The sequence below is a fragment of the Phalaenopsis equestris genome, unplaced genomic scaffold (genome assembly GCF_001263595.1).
Source record: "Phalaenopsis equestris unplaced genomic scaffold, ASM126359v1 Scaffold000224, whole genome shotgun sequence".
Classification (NCBI taxonomy): Eukaryota; Viridiplantae; Streptophyta; class Magnoliopsida; order Asparagales; family Orchidaceae; genus Phalaenopsis; species Phalaenopsis equestris.
In genome coordinates this window covers 89,668-103,334 of record NW_018164666.1, presented here as the reverse complement: position 1 = coordinate 103,334, position 13,667 = coordinate 89,668, and the positions used below count along the sequence as shown (strand labels likewise).

Sequence of the window (13,667 nt, the reverse complement as noted above, 5' to 3'; positions counted from 1 at the left end):
TTACAACCCAATTGTGATGGGTTACAAAATTATCTTATCTTAGCAATCCAATTAAGTTAAAGACTTCACCTTAAAATTATTAAAATTTTAAAATAACATACAATAATGCTTAAAGAGACTTACAAGTAGATATCAATTCACACATTTCAAAAGATTAAAACTAAAAAAATAAAAAAACTAGCCTCATACATGGCCTAAAAATATTTTTAATTTTAAAAGCTTCTCTAATTAGCCATATGAGATATGGATGCAATAGAATAAGTTATCAAATGAACAATCACCCAAAAATAACAATTAATTTGTCATAACCATAAGCAATCCTAAAGTTAAGAATAAATCTAGTTAGCCAATTTATGCTAACTCAAACACATGCAACTAAGAAAATAATATGAGATAGAGATGATTAAGACTATCAACCAATCAAACTCAAATTGATTATGATATTTTAACGGCTTTTAAATATCTAAAAGAATAAAAAATATTGATTAAATGAGAGTTTCTAATGTGCAGAATGCATGATCATATGAGACGAAGTACTTGAATAAAAAACTAAGTTAATTACAAGTTTATAATCAAATAAAAGTTGTCACCCAAAATGTATGACCAAGTAACAAAATGATTTAATCAAAAGCGCATGAACTAGTTAAAAAAATGACAATCAAAATAGCATAGTAATATCATGAAGAGTTTTGAGTAAAATCAAAAGAGTACAGTTAGGCTAAGAGTATATTAAGTAAAAAGAATTGAGTTGATTGACCATCTAGTTCTAAAAAAAACATAGCCAACACGGCATTTATGTGCTAAGAATAGTATGATTAAATAAAGGTATGACCATACATTGGGAAATTGATTTATTGTGACTAAATTATAAAGTAGCCTAGCCAAAAAGAGCATGGTCAAGCTAGAGAGACTATTCAAAGGAGTATGGCTAATGCAAAAAACAATATAGTTAAAAGAGTATTCTTTGATTAGCTATTTGATCACCTTCCTCAAGTGGAAAAAAATTGACATGTAAAGCAATTGTAAAATACCAGTTATGATAACTCTAACTTTTTTATAGAGAAGGATAAACACGAATCTGCTAACTTAAAAATACTTATTTTATTTCCGACTAATATACTCTCAAAATGACGAATTGATATAGATTGGCAAATGTGGTTTCACATCACCATAACTATGACAATTGGGCTACTAGCAATGAGGCATGCGATGCAAAACATACTCACCAACCGATTAATTTTACGGCACATCACTACATTAGACATCTACCTGGAGGTTAGGGAGTGTTTGGGGTTCACATACGTTCTAATATTAAACCCTGCTGCCCATGATGTATATGCCATCTTTCTTGCTCCACCCTGCACGAAACATGAGATGGGTGGGGGCAGCACCCAGCTGTGGCGATGGGTTAGGGCCAACGGCATGCTGCAGCACCGACAGGGGGGCAGCAATAAGCTATAGGCAGGTGGCAGGCACGGGCAGAGGCTGGCGACATGCAGACTTCGAGTTGTTTAGCCTTTTAAAAATAGTCAAAAATATATCTTTTTCTTTTTAAGTAATTTAAAAATAGAGGTGCTATCCCAACAAAATAAAAAAAATAGAAATAAAACAAAAAATAGATAATCAAACCAAAAACATGTTCACTAATTATAAGTTTGTTTCATATTTTTTTTTTTTGTTTTCAAAAATAAAAGATAAAAATTGATCCCAAAAAACCTCTAAGCTTTTCAGTAGAGCCACTAACCACGAAGGAGCAAGCCAACAATAATGGGGCTAAAGACCACAATAACAACAATGGAGTACTAGAACCGATTTTATCAATAATGAACAAAAAGTTGTCAGAGCACAAAGTGATTCGACAACATCAAGTGATGGTAGAGCTTTGAATGCCGCAAGAAAGCCACCACCATTAAGTAACTAGGGTTTAGGTTGAGTTGGAGGACTAAAAAGGAGTGCCAAGTCAAAATGTCCTTCATAGATGTCACATGGTATATGGACATCCATATGAAGAACGTGTTAAAAGTCTATGAATAATCCTAAAAGACATACTAGCAACCAAAATTATATCAGACTCGAGTATCAGCAATGCAACGGGAGTCCATAGAAATCAAACATCATTACTAAATAATATTCTAAATATTTTCAAACACATAATAAAAGTTAACATTCTAAATGTACTCAAACCATAACAAGAACTGAAACTGATCTCTCCAACTCCTTTTTAATCTAATTAGATGTAAAAGAACTCAGATATAAACACAAGAACAGTTTACATCGTCAAACACAAAAAATGACAACCACCGGATGCTGATAAAAAGAAGCAGCATCAATGTAAATGGGAAATTTACATGCATACCACACCATTCTTATGTTTTGACATACCTAACACCTAAAGTTTGGTATTTACATTTATAACCCAGTATTAAAAATCAAGGCATGGAAAGATACATTGCACTTTTTTTAAAATTACTGATAATGAAATTTTTAATGCAATGTCAAAAATTTACCAGAAATTTTAGCACCACTCAAAACTTGCAACCACAAAACAATCAAACACATCACTTGAACTTAAATAGACACCAATGTTTATATATATATTATCAAATAATTTGAAGGAGGCATTCCTCGAAATATAATGTTTGCAGATATCTAAAACACACAAAAAGATAATTCTCAAACATTGAAGACCATTCTTATCTCGGTTCAAAAAAAAAAAAAAAAAAAAACAAAAAACAAAAAAACATCAAGAACAAAGTTCAAAGCCACTCCATTAACCCCAAGAAAAACCCCAAGGGAAAATTTTGGCTAATCAGTTGCAAGAATTATTCTGAAGGAAGATTGAAAATTAAAAAAGCGCAGATAATAAAATCCTACCATTATGTGTTCATCATCATCATCATCATCATCATCAATAACTCAATCTCATGAATCCAAAAAAAAAGCTCTGAAAGCATTAGCCCCCACCACCGGAACCATACTTCTTTCCAAAGACCAACACCTGAAGCTTATCATAACCGGCAAGCACACCAGCACCCGCAACAGCACGCAGAATATTGGCGCCGGCCCCCTTGAATAGAGATTTGGTGCCCTCGTTCTTCAAAATCTGCTTGAACGCATCCAACGAGCCCTTGTACTTGACGGCTTCGCCGGACGTCATCATCATTCTTCTACGAACAGTGTCGATCGGATACGAGGCAAGACCCGCACCAATTGTAATACCCCATCCAAGCAAGAAACTTGCGAAGAAGTTGTCCTGCAAAGAATTCCAATAAGAAATATTATAATGATGTTATAAAAATACTAAACTATTGATAGTACATATAATTTAATCCAACAAACCTGTAAGGCGCCAACCAAAACCACTGGTTTCAAGGAATCATACATTCCGAAGTAGAGTCCGCGGTACACTATGATGCCGACACAAGAGATGTTGAAGCCACGATAGAGTCCGACCACGCCATCAGATTGAATGGTCTTCCTGTAAACATCAACGAGACCATTGAACTGCCTTTCACCTCCTTTCTTGGCAGCTTTGGCATCATTAGCCAGACGGGTTCGTGCATAGTCCAGAGAGTACACAAACATAAGTGAGGAAGCACCGGCGAGTCCACCAGAAGCCAAGTTGCCTGCGAACCATTTCCAATAGCCATCCTTGTCCTTCTTAAAGTTAAACATCTTTTTGAAGTAATCCTTGAAGGCAAAATTCAAAGCCTGCACAAAAAGATGAGATTTTGTTTAGATGAGAGAACCAAAAAAGGTGGTATAAAAAAAGTAAACAATCAGGACAAAATGCATGTAAAGCTTTCAACATAGCTTGCTCACGAAGTGGCTTGTTAAGTATCAGTGTTTGATTCATTCATTAGGCGAGCGGAACAAAAACAAACTTTTTGAGCTTGATTTGTAACCGAGCTAAACACAAACAAATATTTGTTCGATCGTGTTATCGTTTTGGCCCAAATTAATTAAACAAATATATATAGATATATGCATGCATACATGCATACATGCATACATACATTCATACATACATATAAAATTAATAAATCATGAATGTTATATTAAATAACTTATTAAAGCAATAATTTTTTTTCCTCAAAGAACTCTAGATATATTTTTACTTAAAAATTTAATTTTTTAATAATTTTTTTAATTCCAACAAACAAATTTCATACCAGCCGAACACAAGCCTGAGCATGCTCGTTTAGAGCCCAAAAAACATGTTATAGAGATAAACCTGCGTGGGGAAGTAACGGATGACATTGGCGGTGTTGCCTCGCCAAAGAGCAACAACACCTTCGTCTTTCATTGTTCGGGCGAAACAATCGCCGATGCCTTTGTAGGGCTCAGAGAGACGACCGGCCTTGATCATCTCATCCTGGTTTTGGATCAATAGCTTGACACGCTCAATGGGAGCTGCAGCTGTTTTTGAGACGGCAGCAGAGACTCCTCCCATGAGGAAATCAATAAGGAATCCAGTAGCGCCAGCTTCCTTTGGTGCAGAAGCAACGACAGAAAAGGATGGAGTGATGGGTGGGATGCTTCCGTGATAATTTTGCATGATTGGGATCTGCAGTGCTGCATTGCCATAGGTATGAGGGAATTTGTGAACGCTGCTATTCCTAACAGGGGAACGAGGGGCAAGCTTAGAAACGAAGTAAGATTGTCCATTCAATTTCTGTAGCACAGATGGATATCTTAGCTGGTCTTCCATATTTAACCGACCTGCACAGGGCCTACCAGTGGTTAGCAATAAAAATAAACAAGGAAATTGCAATAACCGCAAAGCAGAAGCGAAGAGGCATAGAAACATGCAAAAACATAGGAGCGCACACATACAACGATGTAAAAATGGAAAAAAGAAATGGAATTTACAGATAAGAGAACAGGGAATAGAATCACGTGAGCTTCTACCACACAGGCAGAACTTTTTTTTAAAGAAGTCTAATAAGACGAAATAATATGCCCTGAAGATGTAGACCAAACAAACACCATTAACCAGCAACCGTTGTCAAAAGACAAACACTTCATAGAAAATTTACAACAAATTTAAAATGCTGTTCTTCAATTAGAAAATAATATCAAACTATCATTTGGTTGATAATTGGCAAAGAAGTTTTAGGTCAAAGGCACCAAAGCATACTATATATATAATATCGTTGAAACAAAAACAGAATACTTTAGTGCACACTAGGAATTGTTTTGCCATAAACACTCTGTAAGAATTTTGCTGCATATGATTTCTTGGCTGAGATATGCATACAGTTAATCGATCATACACAGCTTATTCCACCAACAGAATAGAAATCAATCATAAAATTAAAGCCATCAACAGTAATTTATGTATTAGTATCATATCAATTATAATATGTCCATAAAATTCAACAAAATCTTCTGTTACGAGCAAATAAAATCACCAGAAATGTAATATTATCCTATGAAGTCTGTAAACACAGCTCCAGAAGTACCAAAAAGAAAAAAAGCTACAAGAACGCATAAGAGTGACCAAACTGGATTTACTTAAAACCCCCTCAAAAGAGTTTATTACAGATGAATTCTTAATTTAATTAAGAATAACAAAAAAAAAGAAAAAATAACTTCCAAAACTCAAGCTGATAAATACAAAGAATATCATACATCTAAGAATCTCAAAAGGTTCAACAAAAAATAGATGCTAAATTCACTTTGAAACCAAAACGCATCACCTTGAACTAAGAATGCTTTAAAAGCACAAGATCACCTTTCTAGGAGTCCAGCTCTTTTTAAACCATTCACACTGTCAACAAAATGCTTTTGATACCATAAGGGCATAACAATGTCTTATAGATTAACTAAATCTTCCAATAACTTCTTTAACAAGTTATGGTCCGAGCCGCTTCCTCCTGCCAATTTCATCCCACCAAATAAGTTTACAACATATGAATGTTCATTTAAATTTTATTCAATGTTAATATATCCAGTATTCAGGCAAATATGTATGACTACCCATTACCTCCAAAGTTCAAAACATAGGCTCAAATAAGGATCCAAGTGGCTAATGATTTACCTTTCACCTGTGTCCTTCTTCAATAAACTTATCCAAAATCTAAAAGTATAACCAATTACCTCCAAAGTTCAAAAGACAGGCTCTAATAAGGATCCAAGTGGCTAAAGAGTATCTTTCACCAGTGCCCAATTTCTCCCATAAACTCATCCAAAATCTAAAAGAGCAACCAAGAACACTTTCTAAAGATATAAATAAATAAATAACCGGAGAAATTACATCAAGCGGACATGATTCATTACGGTGAACGAGTGGAAGCACAAATCCATGTGGCAGCACACATGTTTTAATATAGTTTTTTTTTACGATTCCATTTACCAGTCATGAATGATTCAGACCAGCAAGTGATTGATCAAATGATCCTTATGCCATTGTTCTACAAGTGGTCATTTAGAAAGTTCAATGGCATTTTGATCAAAGTATATCAAATTCATACAAAACAAGAAAATGAGATAACTCTAATAGTTTCACGTTCATGCTAAGTGCATTATTTATTTTTATTTTATATTTACTTTACAATATGCTAATATTTAGTATAATGAAGTGTAACAAAAATTAATACTTGGTATAAACAATAGTAGAAAAAGTCTACAAAGATAGAAAGTATGCAACAAAGATGAAAAACTACACTAAACTTAGTAATTGTTGTCGCAAGAAGGGACCTGGGACAATAGGACACACAATTCTCACCATTTTCGGATAACATATGAAACCGTGATTGAAAATTGTTATCAGTTGCAGCACCAGCTAGTAGGGAATCTCACATACATGGTATTCTTAGGCTCTTAGGTGGTGGAAGCTTATAACCAGTATGAATTTAACGCAACCACACAATCACAACAATAGCTTTCTCAAGGTAAGGAGACGCTGCATACATGACCCAAGACATAAAAACTTATCGCCCCCTCCCCAGGAGAATATTTTGCAAACGAAGTTATTGATGGAATAAACATGGAAAATCGTAGCTTCAACCAAAATTGAAATTAAAAAAACCATGATTTATATTCTCTTATCTACTACAGCCAACAATAGAGGTAACAGATCACAATATGCCAGTAGATCGAGCTTGATAAGCTCATAATACAACCACAACGGAGCAGATCTGATGCATAATGTCTAAAGGAAATCTCGAATTAATACAAACTATATTATTATCCGCCAAATAATCCAGAATCCCCTAGAAAAAATACATCCAGAACATCACAAAACTACAGAAGACTTCAGATCTATAAGAAACATAGCAAGTTAACAAAAAGGAAAGCCTGGATGATCAAAATTACTCAATCTAAGTAGCACCAAACGTCAAACAACCGTAAATTATAAAATTCCCAGATCTACTAATACTGCAGGTAAATCTAAAAAGACGAATCTTTTAAGCGGTTGAATCAAAAGAAAAAAAAAACAAAAAAAACAAAGAAACATAAGAGAAAGATCGGAAGAAGGGAGAAAGCATGGTTGCACGAATAAACTCACCAAGAGAAGGCCGCTTGTCAACGGCGCTCCTCACCTCTTCCTTCTCCTTCTCCCCTCTCGTGCAAATAGGATGCTCTTATAGCCGCCAAGATTGATGGAGAAGAATTGGGTCAGAAGCCCTAACTCGCGCGGCATATATGTAATATCCGAATGACTAAAACGCCCTTAAGATGTTGAATTTTGCACAACTCGTGGTGCTGCGAGGACCGTCGATTTGAGAACCCATACAGATCAGACGCTGCTGCATTTTGGCCAAAAAAAAAATCCGAATTAACGGTCAAGTTTTCTTCGTTTTGAACCACTAATAATAGCAGCTAGCCAGCAAATTCAGAAATTTTCGGAGAATAAGTTGTTATTCTTAATTTATTCATTTTGATATTTCTGTTATTTTTGCAAAGAGGGATCAAAATCATTTAAAGGAAACTTACCACCCAATTCTTATCTATTTACATCTCTAATCTTCTAAACTTTATTTTTTTTACATTTATATTATCTAAATCTTTTCACATAAAAAATATTATTATTTTAAATTTAAGACGACCGCTGATCTCCGTCAATCACCGCAGATCACTATCGACTACCACCAACCGTCTTCGATCATCGTTGATCATTATCGACCACTTTTGACCATCACTAACTACCATCGACCACTACTAGTTGTCATCCACCACCACCCACCGGCCTACATCGATCACAGTCAAACCCGCCAACCACGCCCAACGTAGTAAGAAGTGAGACGAGGAACTGTACATGTAATATCCAATTTATAAAGAATTTTTCATTTGGGATAGACCTCATGTTTTTTTTTCTCGTTATGGGTTTTCCGCAAAAAAAAAAAAAAAAAAAAAAAAAAAAACTTATTGTGTAATTACTAGTTATTTTTTTCTCTTTTGAGTGTGTCTTGAATCATTGTACCGCATTAATACGATAATCTGCTACGACTTTTCTTACAAGTATCAAAATGTTAGATATATAATCACATAAAAATTGTCGGTATTTATGTAATTTTTGATTTTGAGCATAAATTTTTTAAAAATCAAATATATTGAATTCTAAGTAAGCTCGATTGCCTTTTCCCTTTGCTTTCATTCCAATAAATAATGATCTTACAATCTATTTTAGGTACAAAATATTCTATATAATCTATTTTAGATAACTTAATAATGAATATTTCTAATCTAAATATTCAGCTAAAAGGGAAATAAATCATGATAAAGATATTAAAAATAATCTAAATAAGGAAGCTCCTAATTATAAAAAACTCCTAATTTAACAACGTAATTTCCGTCCATTCTGATTGACATTAATTAGATGCAAAGATAGATTTGAGTGGTATAGATATAAAAAAAAGTAAAATTTAAATAGAAGTTTGGTGGCATCCAGATAAATACCCCTTAAAAAAGAGATGTAGGGATGACATTAAATCAATCAATTTTTAAAATACTTCATACCCACAAATTCCTCCAAATTCTCATCTCCAACCCTTTGAATTCCTTAAAATAATTCACACATCCAACTATATTAAAAAAAAATTATAATAATAAAAAAGATAGAATACAACAAAAGAAAAGAAAATCATTAATCACTCCCAACTCGATCAAGCAACAGAACAACTTCATCAATGGAAGGCCTTTGCTTTGGATCAGCAGAAACACAGCTAAAAGCAATATGCAGCACCCTCATCAACTCATCCTCATCTTCCTTCCTCCACATTGTCTCATCAAACACCATCTCCACCTTCCCCTCCCCCCTCATCTGAAACACCCATGAAACCAAATTCCTGCAACCCTTTCCCTTACAAACGTCCACAGGCCTCCTTCCCGTCAGAAGCTCCATTATCACCACGCCAAAGCTAAAAACATCACCTTTAGGAGTAGCTATCAGAGTCTGGCTGTACTCCGGTGGAATATAGCCTAAAGTGCCGACGAGCTCGGTGGTGACGTGGGTGTCATGGGGACGAATGAGTCTGGAGAGGCCGAAATCGGCTAAGTGAGCTTCGAATCTTTCGTCCAGTAGAATGTTGCTGGATTTCACGTCGCGGTGAATGATGTTGGGCTGACAAACTTTGTGTAGATATTGCAGTCCTCTTGCTGATCCCTGAGCAATCTTCAACCTTGTCTTCCATGAGAGAAGACAGCCTCCATCCATTCTCTCATGAAGCCAATAGTCTAAGCTTCCATTCTCCATGAAGGAGTATATGAGTAGCCGATCGTCACCATACCTGCAGTTACAATTGTCAAAATATCTTACTCTTTGGCTTCAAAATAACTCCTCTCTCTCTCTCTCTCTCTCTCTCTCTCTCTCTCTCTATAAATGTATATATATATGTAAGTAAGAATGTATGTGTATATTCTATAAACTATTGGACTATTTGGGCTTTTTCTCTTATATATGCATGTATACATACATACATGCATATAAAATTTTAGGGACATTTAAATACATAGCATACAATTCTTATGTATTTAAATGTCTTGCACCTTCTCATATTTATCCGCATAACACTCAGATTTTTAATATCACAGCAGAAATAGCACCGCTATTAAATTTTAACAAATGAAATACACATTTTCATGCATTGGTTTAAAGCATCAAAGTGATATGTATGTAAATATGAAAGTTTAGATGTGAGATATGTAAATACAGAAGAATTATGCGCTATAGTGGGTAAATTTCCCAAAATTTTAATGTAGTATTCAACATGTGAGCAACTAACACTAAGCAAAAGAGCCAAATAAAAAAAGAAAAATTTGTCCCATTTGCTAATACTTCGAGCTGAATAAACACTCTAGCTCATTCAAACTTGACTCAGATACCACCCCCTACCTGCAGTACCCTTTTAAGGATACAAGATTCTTGTGTTGGGCTCTCGAAAGAGCTTCTACCTCGGCACGAAATTCTCGTTCCATCTGCCCACAATCACCTGTAAGCTTCTTAATTGCAGCCTTTGTTCCATCAGGAAGATAAGCCTTGTAAACCAGCCCAAAACCACCACAACCAATTATGTTGGCCTGATCAAAACCATTTGTAGCTCTCAGAAGATCATTAATGGTTAAATCCTTACTATCAGAACCCTGAAAGAACAACACCATCTTCGAAGTTGAACCAAAAGATCTCCTTGATCCTTCTTCCACTTCATCTTCAACCTCCCCCTGGCCGCCAACCTCTTTGCTTGACAAGTTGAGCAATATGACACCCAGGAGCACCACAATTCCGATCGCTACACTAATAATTATTCCAAGTATGGTACTCTTTCCGATCCTGCTACCAATGCCGGCAGGGAGTTCTCGAGTTCGTCCCACACCCACTGAGCTCTCAATGCAAGGATCAGATGCTCTACATAGTCCTGGATTGCCCTCAAAGCTCGAGTTTGAGAAGCTGAAGAATTGGCCTCCAGTTGGTATTTCTCCATGCAAATTGTTATGTGCCACATTAAACTTTGATAAAAATGTGAGCTTGCTCAGAGAAGAAGGAATGGTTCCATTGAGAGCATTAGAAGAAAGATCTAAAATTTCCAAGTTCTGCATATTCGAAATGGTTTCAGGGATAGTTCCAGTGATATGATTGTTGCTCAAATCCAACACATGAAGAGCTTTCAGCTGCCCAAATTCAGGCCAAATTGTGCCATTAATTTCATTATCATTTAAATATATTGCTGGTGGAAAACCAGATATTTGATTATACTGTAATCCGCCGACGCTCCGGTTATGCTTCACGTATAATGGCTCACTCATTGAGTTTGGATTTATGTAAGCATGAATGAGTTTAAGGCTCTTCAGCTCTGTGAAGCTCTTTGGGATTTTGCCACTCAGCGAATTGTTTGAAATGTCCAAGTATATCAATCTATCAAACCGGCCCATCCATGGAGGAATTGTTCCGCTCAAATGGTTCCAGGACAAATCAAGGACCTGCAGGTTAATGCAGTTTGTGAGCCAAAATGGTATTTTGCCGAAAAGAGCACAGTTTCCGAGCGCCAGAATCGACAAATTCCTGAAATCATAGGATAATTCAGGGATGAGTTCACCATGAAAATTCTTGGTGAGAATCAGTGCTGATAGATTCTTGCAGCTCTGGAATACTGCCATTGCTCCTGAAACGTCATGGAAGCTGTTATTGGAGAGTGATACGAAAGAGAGAGATTCTAGCTTTGCATACTCTTTAGGAATCTCTCCAGACAATCTATTTTTTGCGAAGCTAAGAATTCGAAGCTGCTGACAATTACAGAGGCTGGAAGGGAGATCGCCCTCAAAATTATTGCTTGCGAGATCAAGAGTAGTGAGCAAAGTCAGGCCAGAGAAATCAATATTAATGCTCCCGGTCAATGAATTGTTTCTCAAATCCAAATATTTAAGTTTGAAACAATCTCCAACAGATCTGGGAAGCTCTCCAGAGAATGAATTTGAATCAGCAATGAGCTGCTCAAGCATTGATAGATTTCCAAACACGTCAGGAAGTTCACCAGAAAATCTATTGCCGGAGATAATCAATCTCCTTAGTTCTGAGAGCTTGTTTAATCTCTCACTCAAACCGCAGGAGAAATTATTGAATGAAAGAGACAGCATTTGCAATGAAATCAAATCGAAGAGCGAATCGGGGAGGCTACCTGTAAGAAAATTTGAACCCAAATTCAATTCCTTTAGCGAAGCGCTGCAGTTAGAGAAAATATTCCCATCAAGTTCGCCGGAGAAGGAATTCATTGAAATGTCAGCAACTTGAATCAAAGTTGATCCAATGCAGATGCTGGGAGTGAGGGAACCGTAGAACGAATTGTTACTGATATTTAGATATATAAGATTGAGCAAGTCAACTCCAAGATCAGTTAGTGAGGCTTTGAAGAAATTGGAAGAGAGTTTCAGTGATTGAAGAGTGTTGATGGCGGAGATGGCGGTGACTGGTCCAGAAAGAGCATTGTGGCTGAGGTCAAGATGGTTGAGCCGGCGGAGAAGGGAGAGTTCCAGCGGAATGCTGCCAGAAAGGAGATTGCTTGATAGGTCGAGAGAAAGGAGCTCGTCAAGATTGGAGAGGGCAGGAGATATGGAACCCTCGAGACCACGATTTGGGAGAAGAAGGTGGGTTACTCTGCTGAGATTGGAGGCCGCATTTGAATCCTGAGAGCAGCATACTCCATCCCAGAGGCAGCAGGCATCGTCGCCGGGCCAGGAGAGGAGAATAGAGCCGTTGGTTAGGGTTCCGGCGAAGTTCCGGAGAGCTACAAGGTCGCCGGAGTGGCAGGGAGACGATGAAGCTCCATAAAAAATGCAGGAGAACAGCAGTGCGCAAGCCAAGATCGCATATTTTATGAACAAAGGAGAAGAGAAATCCATGGAAATGAAGAAGGTGGGTCAAAAAAGCGGAAGAAGAAGGCAAAGACGAGGGCTTTATTGCATCAAAGCCCAAAATATGAATTCTTTATTGCATGGGTAATGGGGTTCGAGAGGTGGTCAAGGTTGGGGGATTTGAGAACTCATATATCCGAGAAGAGCTCACCTTGTGAATGAAGGAAGAGTTTCCCATGGACCCAACACAAAACCGCCATTAAAGGAAGTTTTAAAGCTTCGCTTGCAAAGTTGCATTAAATAAAAATTCAATATCGCTTGGGAAAGATGGTTCTATTTACATTTTTGGACGGATGCACTTTAATGCTACATACTTTTATGGTGGACTGAGAGAAGAAGAAAGAGTGCAGCTTTGGAGTGTCGCCTGTGTGCTTTTGGAAAGGTCAAATCTATAATACATACCTCGGAGACAGAGGAGAGAGAGGGAGAGATTAGGTAAAAAAAGAAATAAATTGATTTGAATTTCATTTTAGTTAATCTTTTATTTGAAAATAGCTTGATTTTTATCCATCCTAATGAAATGGAGCCTAAGTTTCTCTTTATTTAGAGGATGAAGATTTAATTTTAAGGAAATATGAGTAAAAAAAAAAGGATAATGAATGTATTTATCATTTTATTAATATTTTATTTATTCATTCTCTCCAAGATTAGATATAAACAACAACAACAACAATAAAGCCTTAATCTCACTACGTGGGTCGGCAACATGAACCTTTTTTCTCCATTAAGTCCTATTTAGTGTTATATTTTCATTTAGTTCTAGTAAATTAAGATCATTTTTAAAAAAATAAGCCCAAGTCTTTCTAGATTTATCTTTG

The 13,667-nt window shown here is 36.2% G+C and overlaps 2 protein-coding genes across 3 annotated transcripts; both read right to left on the bottom strand.

Moving 5' to 3' along the window:
* Window positions 1-2,743: 2,743 nt before the first annotated feature.
* LOC110023441 (ADP,ATP carrier protein 1, mitochondrial-like) lies at window positions 2,744-7,633 on the bottom strand. 2 transcript variants are annotated; one of them, XM_020722861.1, is made up of 4 exons: window positions 7,514-7,633; window positions 4,235-4,722; window positions 3,340-3,711; window positions 2,744-3,253 (listed from the first exon to the last, which is right to left on the bottom strand). In XM_020722861.1, exons 2-4 carry the CDS (start codon window positions 4,709-4,711, stop codon window positions 2,954-2,956), a joined length of 1,149 nt encoding a protein of 382 aa, XP_020578520.1. In that variant the 5' UTR covers window positions 4,712-4,722; window positions 7,514-7,633; the 3' UTR covers window positions 2,744-2,953. The 2 variants fall into 2 exon arrangements, with proteins under 2 accessions (XP_020578520.1, XP_020578522.1); XM_020722863.1 differs by lacking the exon at window positions 7,514-7,633 and adding an exon at window positions 5,738-5,839.
* Window positions 7,634-8,933: 1,300 nt separating this feature from the next.
* Window positions 8,934-13,219, bottom strand: LOC110023377 (phytosulfokine receptor 2). The gene is made up of 2 exons (XM_020722768.1): window positions 10,340-13,219; window positions 8,934-9,734 (listed from the first exon to the last, which is right to left on the bottom strand). The coding sequence occupies exons 1-2, from the start codon at window positions 12,835-12,837 to the stop codon at window positions 9,092-9,094; spliced, it is 3,141 nt and encodes a 1,046-aa protein (XP_020578427.1). The 5' UTR covers window positions 12,838-13,219; the 3' UTR covers window positions 8,934-9,091.
* Between the last annotated feature and the right edge of the window lie 448 nt (window positions 13,220-13,667).

Excerpts from the sequence above, each read along its gene's own strand:
- LOC110023377 (XM_020722768.1), bottom strand. The coding sequence starts at position 12,837 with ATGGATTTCTCTTCTCCTTTGTTCATAAAATATGCGATCTTGGCTTGC. Across the intron at positions 9,735-10,339 it reads TCCTTAAAAGGGTACTGCAG|GTATGGTGACGATCGGCTAC; the intron begins GTAGGGGGTGGT and ends TTGTAACTGCAG.
- LOC110023441 (XM_020722861.1), bottom strand. The coding sequence starts at position 4,711 with ATGGAAGACCAGCTAAGATATCCATCTGTGCTACAGAAATTGAATGGA. Across the intron at positions 3,712-4,234 it reads TCCGTTACTTCCCCACGCAG|GCTTTGAATTTTGCCTTCAA; the intron begins GTTTATCTCTAT and ends CTTTTTGTGCAG. Across the intron at positions 3,254-3,339 it reads TTTTGGTTGGCGCCTTACAG|GACAACTTCTTCGCAAGTTT; the intron begins GTTTGTTGGATT and ends AATTCTTTGCAG.